This window comes from Schistocerca serialis, chromosome 12 (assembly GCF_023864345.2).
Source record: "Schistocerca serialis cubense isolate TAMUIC-IGC-003099 chromosome 12, iqSchSeri2.2, whole genome shotgun sequence".
Classification (NCBI taxonomy): Eukaryota; Metazoa; Arthropoda; class Insecta; order Orthoptera; family Acrididae; genus Schistocerca; species Schistocerca serialis.
The window spans coordinates 25,073,983-25,087,901 of NC_064649.1; the positions used below are offsets into that span (position 1 = coordinate 25,073,983).

The 13,919-nt window shown below is 41.2% G+C and overlaps 1 protein-coding gene across 2 annotated transcripts in view; it reads right to left on the reverse strand.

Annotated features, from left to right (window-relative positions):
- Positions 1-871: 871 nt before the first annotated feature.
- LOC126428471 (activin receptor type-2A) overlaps positions 872-13,919 on the reverse strand; it is a 118,582-nt gene continuing 105,534 nt past the window's right edge. For both annotated transcript variants that reach the window (XM_050090407.1, XM_050090406.1), the window contains exons 10-11: positions 12,924-13,062; positions 872-4,001 (exon numbers count right to left, since the gene is read on the reverse strand). In XM_050090407.1, coding sequence (XP_049946364.1) covers positions 12,928-13,062 — 135 coding nt within the window. In that variant the 3' untranslated portion in view covers positions 872-4,001; positions 12,924-12,927. The remainder of the gene's footprint in view (positions 4,002-12,923; positions 13,063-13,919) is intronic.

Below are 13,919 nucleotides of genomic sequence, written 5' to 3' on the forward strand. Positions count from 1 at the left end.
AATACTAAAGTCAAATACCGGCCATTCTTTACCACCATTCAATGCGTTGAGACCACACCAGTGTTAACTTCAGTTGTGGATGAAAACCTGAGTTCAGAGGAACGGGAAAGTTGTCAAAGCTCAATCGTCAAGAGGAACAATGTGGGACACGGAGATAGAACCACTGACCTTACAACACTACAAAATCTCGTGCTCTACCCACTTATGCCTACTGTGACACCAGCAGCGATGTACATCACCAGGCTACCATCTCTAAGTACATTGCATTTCTGTCAAACTGTTTTCATTATTAGAAACCACATTACACTGATTTAACAGTATGTGTCTGGTGGGTGATGTATTGCTACAAATATACTTTCAGATGCAGTGATATTATACAGAAGACCACAGATTTCTACAACAAAACACTGAGTAAATAGTGCAAATTTCAAGTTTGACAGGCAATTCACTCATTATTCACTCTGGACACACCTAACTTGACATTCATTTCAAAATTTTCCTCATTCATAATGATCCCAAGTTAACAGTTCTGAACCTTAGGAGCCACATTCAATATTTTTGAGGTTGAAAGTCCTGAAACAAACTCGCTCTGTTTTGTTAATGCCAACTGAAGGGCCCGTTACGCAAACAATCAGCAAAATTGATGTACGAACTGCCAAATTAGATTCAGTTTTCTAATGCCTTACAGTGGCACTAAGCCACAAACTGCTTTTTTTTAAGGATTTTGATATCCCCGTTCTTAGACCTGTGTGTCAAAGATGAACGGCACTATCTTCTATGCCTCGCCCTGGTAGTGATGAAGACAGAGGAAAAGTTTTCTTAGTATCTAGCAAAAAAAAAAAAAAAAAAAAAAAGGGGGGGGGGGGGGGTGGGGAGTGGTACCATCTATCACCAATGGGCTCGAGCCTCCGGCTGACCTGCCTTTTAGGAAATTATTCTACGCTCAGATTAAGCGCACTGTGCCACCTGTTACACTGACCTCCAATGTGGCACTACACTAACATGATCAGCTCACATTTATCACCATGCAGAATGAAATGCCATGAATGGTATTTGGATGACGAAACTTAGTCCATTAGGGGTTACATGAGTGAACTGTACAAGCTACATAAGTTTCACTCTTCAATAATTTTTTTCAATGTGAAATCCAGCCTTCATTACTTGATTAATTTGTGTTTGAAAGAATGCAACTTCCATGTACAACATTCATTCTCATTCTCTATGATACAAAGTAAGTTATTGTGATCAGTGGTCCTAGCCCAAAGGAAGGAGTGGACATGGGGGTGGGGTGGGGGGCGATGGGGGTGACTAAAGGCTGTGGAGCTGTCCAGTGGCTCACATTTATTTGGTAATGAGGAACGAACTTCTAAAGCTGAGAACCTACATGCTCATCTAATAAATACATTAAGAACTTGGCAAACAACATTCTCAGGTCATGAACGCAGTAGCGCCACACACCGTTAGGTGGCTTGCGGAGTAGGGATGTAGATGTAGATCGTATGAAATGAGCCATACATGACAGTGAGTTAGATTATGAGGGTTAATGTTACTATACAAATTTCTTTGTTGCTGTCAGCATCTATCACTAATGGCTTGAGGTCTCTGTCGCAGCTCAAATGATTCAAATACACACATTTACCCACAGTTAGAGAGACCAACATTCATTCATGGAAAATCACCACCTTTGCAAAACTATCTTGTAGATGACACAGGTTTGTATTGTACGAATAAGTTAAGGACTATGAATTGTTTTCTTTCACAACGTAGCTTTGTCTGTGTTTTAATACTAAAGATCTTCCTATACCTGGAAACATAGCAGAACAGAAATGACGCCTTCTGGAAATTTTCTCCCATTGAACTCCATAATCATCTTTGTAAGATGTCTGTTACCACAGATGTAGTCTGTTACCACATACAAGCTTCCGCTAAGAAAAGTAACTTCCGCGATAATAAACTGCCCCTCAGATTGTCTACAGCACATAATAGTTTACAAGATGTGAATGCTGTCCTACTATTTTACGTGACATAAAATGTCTGTAAAGCAAGACGTACTTATCACAAACAACCCACCACTGCATAAGGGAATAGCAGGAAGAAATTAAAGAAGAAAAGCAATTGCCAAAGCCAGAAACAAACAGAAAAATGACACTAAGATAGAAGCATTGTTGTTGTTGTTGTTTTTGTTTTTTTTTTTGTTTTTGAGCAGAGAGTAATACCAATGCCTGACAGACATCCTACAGAAAATCCTGAGCATTTCTCTGTAAAATAATACCCATTATTAGTCTGTTGTTCAGAGTTGGACACAAATCTTTTCTACATATTCTTCCATGAAGAATTTTAGTCTATATCCACATCTAGACATCTGCTAGTGATTGCAGCCACTTGTAAGACTTACTCAGACAGAAAACATGCAACAGCAAAGAATATGATGATTACTTACAAATTACAATCTTATGGTGGATACCTTGTCTCTCAAAGATGCCTGATATAAAAAAAAAAAAAAACTGAGACAAACCTTTATTAAAAAGACAATGATTCCTTTACACAAATAAATGAATAAAATAACTCCAAATATTTGTTACTCAAAGCACTAAAATTATTTTGCATAATAGTAGACAACCTGATACAAGAAAATTAACTAATAAGGATACACGTGGCACCTACTCTTGCATGAAAGTATGCAACCATCAAATCTCTCTTGACACACATAACAATCACTCTAATGCAAAAGCATTCAATATAACAGAGGTTAATTGAGAACCACTTACACTACACACTACAAATTTTACATAGACAATATTTTACAAGAATACACTGCTGATGTCTCAAAGGCTGGTAGTCACGGCAAATCTCCTTTCCCGACAAGCATTTCGTCGCTATGTTGTAAGGCAAACATGAGTTTTGAAAATTTTTTAGAGCAAATACTAAAGGTTAATTTCCTGCAAGTTACTGTTTCAAAAACTGTGTTTAAAAATAACATCCATATAAAGATCTTTTTTTTAAAATTGATATCCTTCTGAGAAAAATCCATGTATGAACATGTTAAAAATTATTGCCAGTATGCTGTACACACAATACACATTCAGTAAACTAAACAATACAAAATGTCTTTCACTAGATATCAAACATTTATATCTTTTGGATTTCTATACACAAGCTACTGTTCTCGTCCTTTTAGTGGCTACATGAGAGATAATGAGAATAACAATTCAATTTACGTCAGTGTTAAAAGAGGGCACTAATGTTTAGCTTCAAAATCTATGTCGTTAGCACCAGTGAATTACCATCCGCACAATTATTAAAAAAGAAACTGGTGATAGCCATGGACCACAATTTAGGCCAATTCTTTACTTTGGCAGCCTTGTGCCTGCACAGGTCTGCCATTCTAAAATATGTCTCTCTTTTTTGCCCCGCAACATAAATATTTCAGACAAATTATATGCCTGCCTGCTACAATAATTAAGACATACATATATATATATACACATACAGTTACTACTGAGCATAAATTTCCAAAGTGCCAAGTTCAATTATAAGAGCAGGTCTGTCTCCTCTGCTTTAATGTTTAGGTGCATAGCCACAAAGCAAGCAAGTCACTGACAGAAGAGGTACAAATAGTCACTGCAAACACCCCAACGAAACTCTTCGGACCCCTAGCAGTACTCTCCAGTGCGGAGGAGCACTGAAACACTCCCGTATGAGGTCAAAACATCTGCAGTAATCTGAGCAGCTTTCAAAGGCAGACTTTATCTTTGCTACGTAAATTACAGAGGAAAATTCAGAGGAACTACTGTGTTTGGCTGGTGAGGCGTACTCATGAGAAGAAAACTGTGGCACCGTGTGAGATGATGAGAGGTGCTCTCCAAATTCCCACACGGCTCGACAAAAATACGCACTCCGCATACGTCCGTCATTTCCCAGACAGATATGTGGACGGCAGATTTACCGCCCCAACATCGAACACTGTCGATAGTGGCTGCATTTGTGACAGAAGCTATCCACTGAAACAGAATAATTACAAGTTGTATAAACACAATCATGACAACAAAGTATTACTGCAATCACAAGAGGAAAACCAGGAACTCTTATTCAAGTCAGTTACAACAACACAGAAAGCACAAGAATTTGAATTCTAATATGTGTAGCTTGAATGTTCTACATCGATACTCTGCAATCCACTTTATGCTGCCTGGCAAGAGGTACCCCTTACCATTAGTAGTCATTCCTTTCCTGTTCCATTCGCAAATAGAAAGAGGCAAAAATGGCTATTTACACTCCTGGAAATTGAAATAAGAACACCGTGAATTCATTGTCCCAGGAAGGGGAAACTTTATTGACACATTCCTGTGGTCAGATACATCACATGATCACACTGACAGAACCACAGGCACATACACACAGGCAACAGAGCATGCACAATGTCGGCACTAGTACAGTGTATTTCCACCTTTCTCAGCAATGCAGGCTGCTATTCTCCCATGGAGACGATCGTAGAGATGCTGGATGTAGTCCTGTGGAACGGCTTGCCATGCCATTTCCACCTGGCGCCTCAGTTGGACCAGCGTTCGTGCTGGACGTGCAGACTGCGTGAGACGACGCTTCATCCAGTCCCAAACATGCTCAATGGGGGACAGATCCGGAGATCTTGCTGGCCAGGGTAGTTGACTTACACCTTCTAGACCACGTTGGGTGGCACGGGATACATGCGGACGTGCATTGTCCTGTTGGAACAGCAAGTTCCCTTGCCGGTCTAGGAATGGTAGAATGATGGGTTCGATGACGGTTTGGATGTACCGTGCACTATTCAGTGTCCTCTCGACGATCGCCAGTGGTGTACAGCCAGTGTAGGAGATCGCTCCCCACACCATGATGCCGGGTGTTGGCCCTGTGTGCCTCGGTCGTATGCAGTCCTGATTGTGGCGCTCACCAGCACGGCGCCAAACACGCATACGACCATCATTGGCACCAAGGCAGAAGCGACTCTCATCGCTGAAGACGACACGTCTCCATTCGTCCCTCCATTCACGCCTGTCGCGACACCACTGGAGGCAGGCTGCACGATGTTGGGGCGTGAGCGGAAGACGGCCTAACGGTGTGCGGGACCGTAGCCCAGCTTCATGGAGACGGTTGTGAATGGTCCTCGCCGATACCCCAGGAGCAACAGTGTCCCTAATTTGCTGGGAAGTGGCGGTGCGGTCCCCTACGGCACTGCGTAGGATCCTACGGTCTTGGCGTGCATCCGTGCGTCACTGCGGTCCGGTCCCAGGTCGACGGGCACGTGCACCTTCCGTCGACCACTGGGGACAACATCGATGTACTGTGGAGACCTCACGCCCCACGTGTTGAGCAATTCGGCGGTACGTCCACCCGGCCTCCCGCATGCCCACTATACGCCCTCGCTCAAAGTCCGTCAACTGCACATACGGTTCACGTCCACGCTGTCGCGGCATGCTACCAGTGTTAAAGACTGCGATGGAGCTCCGTATGTCACGGCAAACTGGCTGACACTGACGGCGGCGGTGCACAAATGCTGCGCAGCTAGCGCCATTCGACGGCCAACACCGCGGTTCCTGGTGTGTCCGCTGTGCCGTGCGTGTGATCATTGCTTGTACAGCCCTCTCGCAGTGTCCGGAGCAAGTATGGTGGGTCTGACACACCGGTGTCAATGTGTTCTTTTTTCCATTTCCAGGAGTGTATATGCACTCTCCAGTGCTGAGGAGCACTGCAACACTCCCGTGTGAGGTCAAAACGCCTGCAGAAATCTGAGCAACTTTCAAAGGCAGACTTTATCTTCGCTATTTAAATTACAGAGGAAAATTCAGTGGAACTAATGTGTTTGGCTGGTGAGGCATACTCATGATTTCTCGCAAATATCTTCGTGGCCCTTACGTGCAATGTATGATGGAGGCAACAAAAATTTTCTGCAGTCAGTTTTCTAAATTTTCTCAAGACTGTTCCTCAAAAAGAACATTGTTTTCCCTCCAGGGATTCCCATTCGAGCTCCCGAAGAATCTCCGTAACAGTTGCATTTTGTTTGTTACCAGTAACAAATCTACGAGCCCACCTCTGAACTTTTTTGATCTCTTCCTTTAATAAGACCTGGTACGGTTCCCAAACACTCAAGCAGTACTCAAGAATAGGTCGCACTAGTATCCTATATGCCATCTCCTCTACAGATGAGCCACCCTTTCCCACAAGTCTCCCTATAAACCAGAGTCAACCATTCGCCTTTCCTACAACAATCCTCATGTGCTCATTCCATTTCCTATCTCTTTGCAATGTTAAGCCCAGATATTAAAACAAAGTGACTATGTCAAGCAGGACACTACTAATGCAGGATCAAGACATTACGGGTTTTCTTTCCCGACTCATCCATATTAGTATACATTTTTCTACATTCACCACACCAACTAAAATTTTTGTCCAGTTCATCTTGTATTCGCCTACAGTCACTCAACTTCGACACCTTGCCATACAAAACAGTGCCATCAGCAAACAATCACAGACCGCTACCTGCCCTGTCTGCCCAAATCACTGATGCATATACAGAATAATATTGGTTGTATCACACGTCCTGCGGCACTCCTGACTATACCCTTGTCTCTGACGAACACTCGCTGACAAGGACAACTTACTGGGTTCTGTACCTTAAGAAGTCTTCGAGCAACTCGCATATCTGTGAACCTATTCCATATATCCATATATTCTTTAACAGCCTACAATGGGTCACTGTGTCAAGTGCTTTCTGGAATCTGCCCGTTGCTCTTCATCCATGGTATGCAACATATCATGTGAGAGAAGGGCAAGCTGAGTTTCACATGAGCGGCTTTATAAAACCATTCTGATTCCTCAGTCTCAAAAAAATTTACTATAACCAACTTGAGAATATGTTCAAGGAGTCTGCAACAAATTGATGTTACAGATATGTTACACAGAATTTCAACGAACCAGGTACACACGACTTAGTGCAAGATCCACTTTCTAATTTTTTTTCAAAAACAATGAGACAGAAAAAAAACTATTTCATACGAATTGTTTAATTGTTTCCCAAAATATCCTCCTTTAAATGTTAAACACTTTTGCATGTGTTCGATCCACTTCTGGAAGGAAGGAAGACAGATTTTAACCTTCCATCGAGGTTTTAATATTCCATCAACAAGAAGGTCATTAGAGATAGTGCAGAAGATTGGAGTAGGGAAGTAACAGTAAACCCCCACACCACTGATTCTTCAAGGAATCGAATTCCCAATACAGCTTCAAATGTACTTCACAAATGAGTCTGGCCTCAGGAGCCAGAGACAGTGGTCATGTGTGCGTGAGTTGTGCTTGCGTGAATGTGAATATGTGTGCGTGTGTGTGTGTGTGTGTGTGTGTGTGTGTGTGTGTGTGTGTGTGTGAGAGAGAGAGAGAGAGAGAGAGAGAGAGAGCGCACATGCATGTGGGTGGGCAGTGAGAAAAAGTTTCGTCAAGGTTATGTATAAAAGATAGTGTTCTCATTCTCAAAATATGAGATCGGAGGGGGGGGGGGGGCTGAACACATTTTGAAACACCTTTGATGTGCAGCAATATGCATGCTGCATATTTTTGTATTACGAAGGTATAAGTTCGAATTCCACCAAATACTGCATGTTACTTTTTGAAGCATTGAAATCGAGATTGCGATGTGCTTTTGTCAGCCAGTCATAGCTCATGTCACGTGATCTCGCCAGCTGATGACAGCATAGGATACGTGATGTAGTCAGTCAATAACAAGATCACTCTTAAGTAGCGCGAAAACACAAATAAGATAAGTTAATGGTTTAAATTAATGTACACAGCATTCACTTATAATATTGGTCTCGAAAATTAATAAGCTGGAAGAGAAACTAAGCTTCCACATATAATGTTGATCTTTCCCGCGCACGATACAATTTCAGATACATCACACAAATGTGCCAGCAAAATTTTTAATAACATCATAAATGTCTGATCTTCTGGGCTCGAAATTCTTCTAAATGGCCATCCTCAAAGATTTGATTTTTAAATCATAATCAAACGCTTTGTTATTTAAGAAATTCATCATACATTCTCGCACATAGTTCATCTTGCGTAAAATGAAATTTGCTATTAATGTATGTAACGCTTTTCAAACCACCATTCGCAATATTTTCCCGCTAACTGTTAGAAATAGGTTCGTTTCAGCAGTTGCAAGAGAGCGCCCGATAACAGGCGTCACCACGCGATGACGCAGGAAGGCCATATGTTTGAATGTGTAAAACATTAAAAGATCTTACATTATGTCATAGAAGAAACAAGACATCAGGGGATACTTCAAAAGCATTGGAATTTCGTGAACCATACTAAAATGCATAATTTGGCTTAAAGTGCACTTTCGTATGTCCAGATTCAGATGAGTACCAGTATTGTATTATCTCATGTTTGGCTCTTTATTATGGCATAATGTCACACATACACTTGAAATCAGCCAACAGTGTGAAATTAAACAGTTCGTTTCAAATAAACTGACTGCCTCAGCAGAAAAGATTAATAAAAGCCAAATCTCTTTAGCAAACCGACAAAGATAACTTCATTGTTCTGCAAGGCGATTAATGCTTGACTGTCAGAAAGGTGGAAATAAAATCTGAAACTAATAACATATTTTAGCCTTCCGTAATTATGCGAACGCATTTTTAATTCATTTGATATCTCCCGGTCACAAAAATCCGTTTTTTATCATTTAACGTGACAGCAATAAACGAAGAGGAAACAACAAAATTACTGAACATAAACAAAGGTCACGTGGAGACGACCCACCTCCCCACAACAACTCAGACTGCTCTGTGCATCAGGCCTGGATTTACTATATTTCCGAACCGGGGCAATATTAGGTAGTGGCACCCAGCCACACTTCTGTGAAAGCGGGAGAAGGTACTCCTCATATGCGACTCAACGACGCATGCACAAGAGCCCGCCCGCAACTGCTCAAAGGAATCTAATTTAATCAGTTGTCACGTCTTGCTCATTGGAGGCAAATTGTTGTTATGAAGCATTGCATAGTCTTCCAAAAGCCTTCAACACATTTTGCTGTTGGCAGATGTTTGTATGAGCACTGTGTTTTGTTGTTGTATACGGCGCATTTCCTTTGCAACATAAGTTGTTTCGTTGCTGCAGTGTTATTCTGCAGTAGCGGGGTACAGTAATATCCTTTGTTAGAGTATTGGTTCTTACCACTCAAAAATCACAAAAATTTAACTGAAAACCAAAACAATGAAAAATTCCCAGAATTGTAAACACTTCCTGGGTTTTTCCCAGTTTTCTCCCAGATGAAAAAATTCCCAGGTTTTTCCCAGATCTCCCGGTAGTCCCAGGTCATATACAGCCTGGTCAGTTCATCCGCAGTGTTTCCGACCTTTGTGCAAAACATCAATAACGTGTTAAAAATCAACAACTGCAGAAATCTGCAGTCGCTGAGTGCAGCCTCCTAAACAAGCATAAAATACTGTTTAACAAAACAAAAGTTTCGCCCCAAGCTCCTCCATATTAGGATTCTGTAATTAAAAGAGGCGGCAGAAATAAGAATTTTGGAGAAAATCTTCAACCGTGACAGCAGATGTAATCTTACCGGAGCACGGAAGTCAGCTCTCGATGCCGAGAAGAGCCAGAGATATTCGTCACAATGTTTACGCATCGGCGGGAGCAGTGGCGGCACCAGTGCAGATGTTCACTCCTCTGTGACGGCGTGATGTAATTACTGACCAATCAGAAGCTGTCTGTGGGCTATATAAGGCAACTATAGGAGCAGTTTTGACTGTCAGTTGCTCCTGATGAAAATGACGGAGGTAATTGTCGAAAGCTCAAGATTTTACCCTGAACTGATGCAGCGAGAAGTTCGAAAATGTTTTCTACAACAGTGCCGTCGCAAAAGACTTCATTCTCAAATTATTTGAAATACTGAAAATCAGAGTTTTAGTGCCACTATAAGCAGGGCAACAGCATAGGCAACCTGCAACTGGGACTGGGTTAGCCGTTTAGTAATACAGATAGGGAACAAATCTGGCAAAGTCATTTCAAAGAAAACACACGCCACTTGCTGCGAGTGATTTAGACAAATCACAGATAATCTAAATCCAGATAGCCAGGCGGGAATTTGAACTGACATACTCCGGCACGCACGTCCAATGGGCCTGCCGGTACCATCTGGAAACATCTCTTTCACGCTGATGTTGCTGCTTCAAAAACACACTTTGGGAGTATTCGTCGCTGTCCACACTTTTTTTTTTTTTTTTTTTGACATGTGTGAACATGAAGTTGTTAGGTGGTAAATCTGGTGAATACATGCAATGAGACATTAATTTGTTTTACACACTTACAATAGTAAGAGGAGATTGTATGCAACACATCAGATGAAAGATGAGTAAAAAATTTCTGTCATTGGAATGAAGCTTGCTCCCTACAGCAGTCTGCACTGAAATGAATTTCCCTGTTAAAATAAAACTGAGTGCTAGAGAGGGCATTATGTTAACATTTATGCCATTATTTCTGCCTTTCGTAGGCAATGTTCTAAGAACTGAGGTTCCAACGCCAAAGCTGCAGAATTGACAGTACTAGAACAAGGATGTTAGGAAGACTGGCGCAGCCTCAGAATTGGGGCTTATTCCAAACTACAGCTCAATGTGTAGCTTAATGTGAGCCAAAATGGGCACAAGAAGAGCATAAACACGGGTTTGAAGAACCTGCAAACCTAGAGTGTCAGATATCCTGGTATCACCGTGCACTGTTCATCTCTAACACCAAAATTCTGTCATCTGTCACCGAACATACAGAGCGCAGTTACACCACCCACCGAGTGCGACCTATCTCCAGTCCCTGTCCATTTTTATCCATGCTCGCTACTCTGAGATTCCCCCAGGAGGTCAGATGTACTTGTGCATCTGCACTGAAGAAGGTGGATCCAATGACCATCTAGGTGAATCAGCTATTTGACTTTGTGGTGTCTATTCTTTTGGACGCGTCCGAAAGAACAGACACCACAAAGTCAAATAGCTGATTCACCTAGTATATCCGACCTCCTAGAGGAATCTCAGACTAGTGAGCATGGATAAAAATGGACAGGGACTGGAGATAGGCGGCACTCGGTGGGTATGTGGGTCAGCTGTCAGGCATGCCGAGATATGCCATGCAGTTGCGGTGAACACTGGGTCCTGGGTGGCACAGTGGTTAACACCGCCACCTAGTAAACACGAGATCGCAGGTTTTGACTCCCGGTTTAGCACGTATTTTCACCTGTCACCATCGATTCTGTGTAAGTCCCAACGCAGTTGACATCAGTAATCCCTTCGCTTTCCTTTCCTTTCTGCCCCCTCCACATTTAATTTAAATACACCGAGAGCTCGGTAGCTTCACTACAAGTCTCATCCACATTGGACCCTCAGACCTACACCTCAGTAAAACATTTTTGCAAACCCTCATACAGGACCAGTTGAAAACAGCAAAAACTGGACCACTTTTTAACCAAGAAAAAGGAAGATTCTGGACTAGTGAGGAATAAACCATCTGCGTACTACTTATAAAAATATTTTAATTATATTTACAAACAATTGACAGATACTGATAACAAAGAAGCTTTTGATAACTCATGGAAGTTGGGGAAAAAAACAATACACAGAGAACTCCCTGGACATCTTAATTAAGTTATGAAACAATTCAATAACAACACAAAAATGGACAGGTATTTGGACAAAAATATGCAATAAGATAAAATATTGTCAAACATAATGCACAAGGGCAAGTCCTAAACTATAAATATTTAATACATTGTGTAAACTAAAAATGAGACCGAAGCCCCAATTGGTAAAGTAAGAATGTGCCCAAAGCACCTCCAGAACAAAAATGAAACCATAAAAACCGCAGCAGTTCAACACTATGATATTGTTCTGTAGTATGGACCATTCCCATGACTGGTGAGTAGATAAAATTAGGCAGCAAATATGAAATTTCCATGGAGTGCCAAAAGTAATAATCTGTTAATGAGATTTTAATAAACATTTTTTTGAACAGTGATTAATTTTTTTGTTTTTTTTGTTTTTAAAATTCAGTCTTAATCACACCACGTACGTTACAAGAACATAGGTGACCGGTTTCGGTCATATCACATGACCATCATCAGACCCATGGCATCCTTCGAAGATGGTAGGTGGAGCACTCTTGTCAGCTGCTGTGATGTCAGCTGACATGGGCAAAAATGTGTTGATTTTAAATTAAATAGAGCAGCCTCACACAGAATGATTGACTTCAAATATCACTGGCCATGACTTCAAGTATCACTGACTGTTAGCTGATGCTTTGCACACAAGCAACTAAATCACTTCGTGAGAAATGTCTGGGAAGAAATGAAATATCAATGGTGTGTATCAATACAACATTCCAGGTTCAACTTCCCACAAATTACATTGCGACAACATTCCTAGCAGAAAAGGTAGTATTAATGTGTGTCCAAAATAGAACTGGTCTGGAAACTGCAAACCAAATACAAATTTTACGAATGTCCAATGTACTGATGGGCATTGTCTGTTGCATGTCCTGTGAGTTAATGTACTTGGACAGGCTGAACGAGGAAATGAAAAACTGCGAATTTAGGTGTTTCGACAACATTTCAGTCAAACAATACTATATTAAGCTGGTGTGGAAGTTCTAACATGTGCACAACAAAAAATTTCCAAAAATAAAGATGCATGTTGTTTTTATGATGCTCTGAGAAGGATTTCAATTACCACGCACGCCATTAACAAGCTTTGCGACTGTTAGACTTTCCTGTAGGCAATCATTCACTTAGGCGATGTTTTCAAGTGTTCAGCCTTTTTTCAGATAGTTTTCTAATAATTTTGTAGCTGCATAATTTTAACAGTAAGTTATGCACTGGAAGAACTAATGATCCCTTTACGTACCTTATTAAATGTGCTCTTTTGTGCAGGACATTGACCTCGCCTGCATGGAAAGCCTCTCTACGACACAGCTGGCAGAAAGCCTCGCTTCTGCATCATGGTCCCAACATTCCTCTATGGTGTCGCAAAGCACAGCCATGCCCTAAAATGTGAACAGAGAAACATGTCATCTCAAATAATGTGCACACATATCACTACAGCTAAAATCCATCAAAACATAACACAACTACAATAAACAGAGTCCAATATTGAAGCATAAAGAGAAAAAGTTGTGAGCAGACTGTGACGAATCAATAGTTACTCCGCTTATTTCTGAATAATAGGCTTCGTTGTTGTGCAGTAATTTCTGGTAATTTCCAGCATGTGTACAACTTATCGGCAACTGGCTACTGAACCATTACAATCAATGGGCATTGTTATGAACTATAACAACCATCACTCAGTGCGTATCATATCACTCTTTAGTCCTACAAGATGTAAGATAATTTCATATTTGGAAAAAGGTATAATAAAAACATAAAAAAATATCTCAAGATGTGGTTTGAGTTGTGAAATGGGGTAAAGAAAGAAACCCTGTTTAGAAAATTGGGATGGTGGCTTGAAGTGAACACGGGAGGGTTTCCATCATAATTTCATAATTGTGTGGGTGGAGAGATCAATGAAATAACTCAAGATGTGGTTTGGGTTGTGAAATGGGGTAAAGAAAGAAACCCTGTTTAGAAAATTGGGATGGTGGCTTGAAGTGAACACGGGAGGGTTTCCATCATAATTTCATAATTGTGTGGGTGGGGAGATCAATGACATTAAAAAGCATGTTGGACCCATCTTTGCTAAATTTAGATCTGCACACAGAGAAAAGATAATTTTGCTGGGATTACAAGTACATTACAAGATAGCAAGATCCCAGTAATGAAGTCATCATCCTGCATTAACAGCCTTGAAACTGCTGCAGTCTCTGGATGATGACTATGCTTTTAATATGGACCCGATTCATTCTAT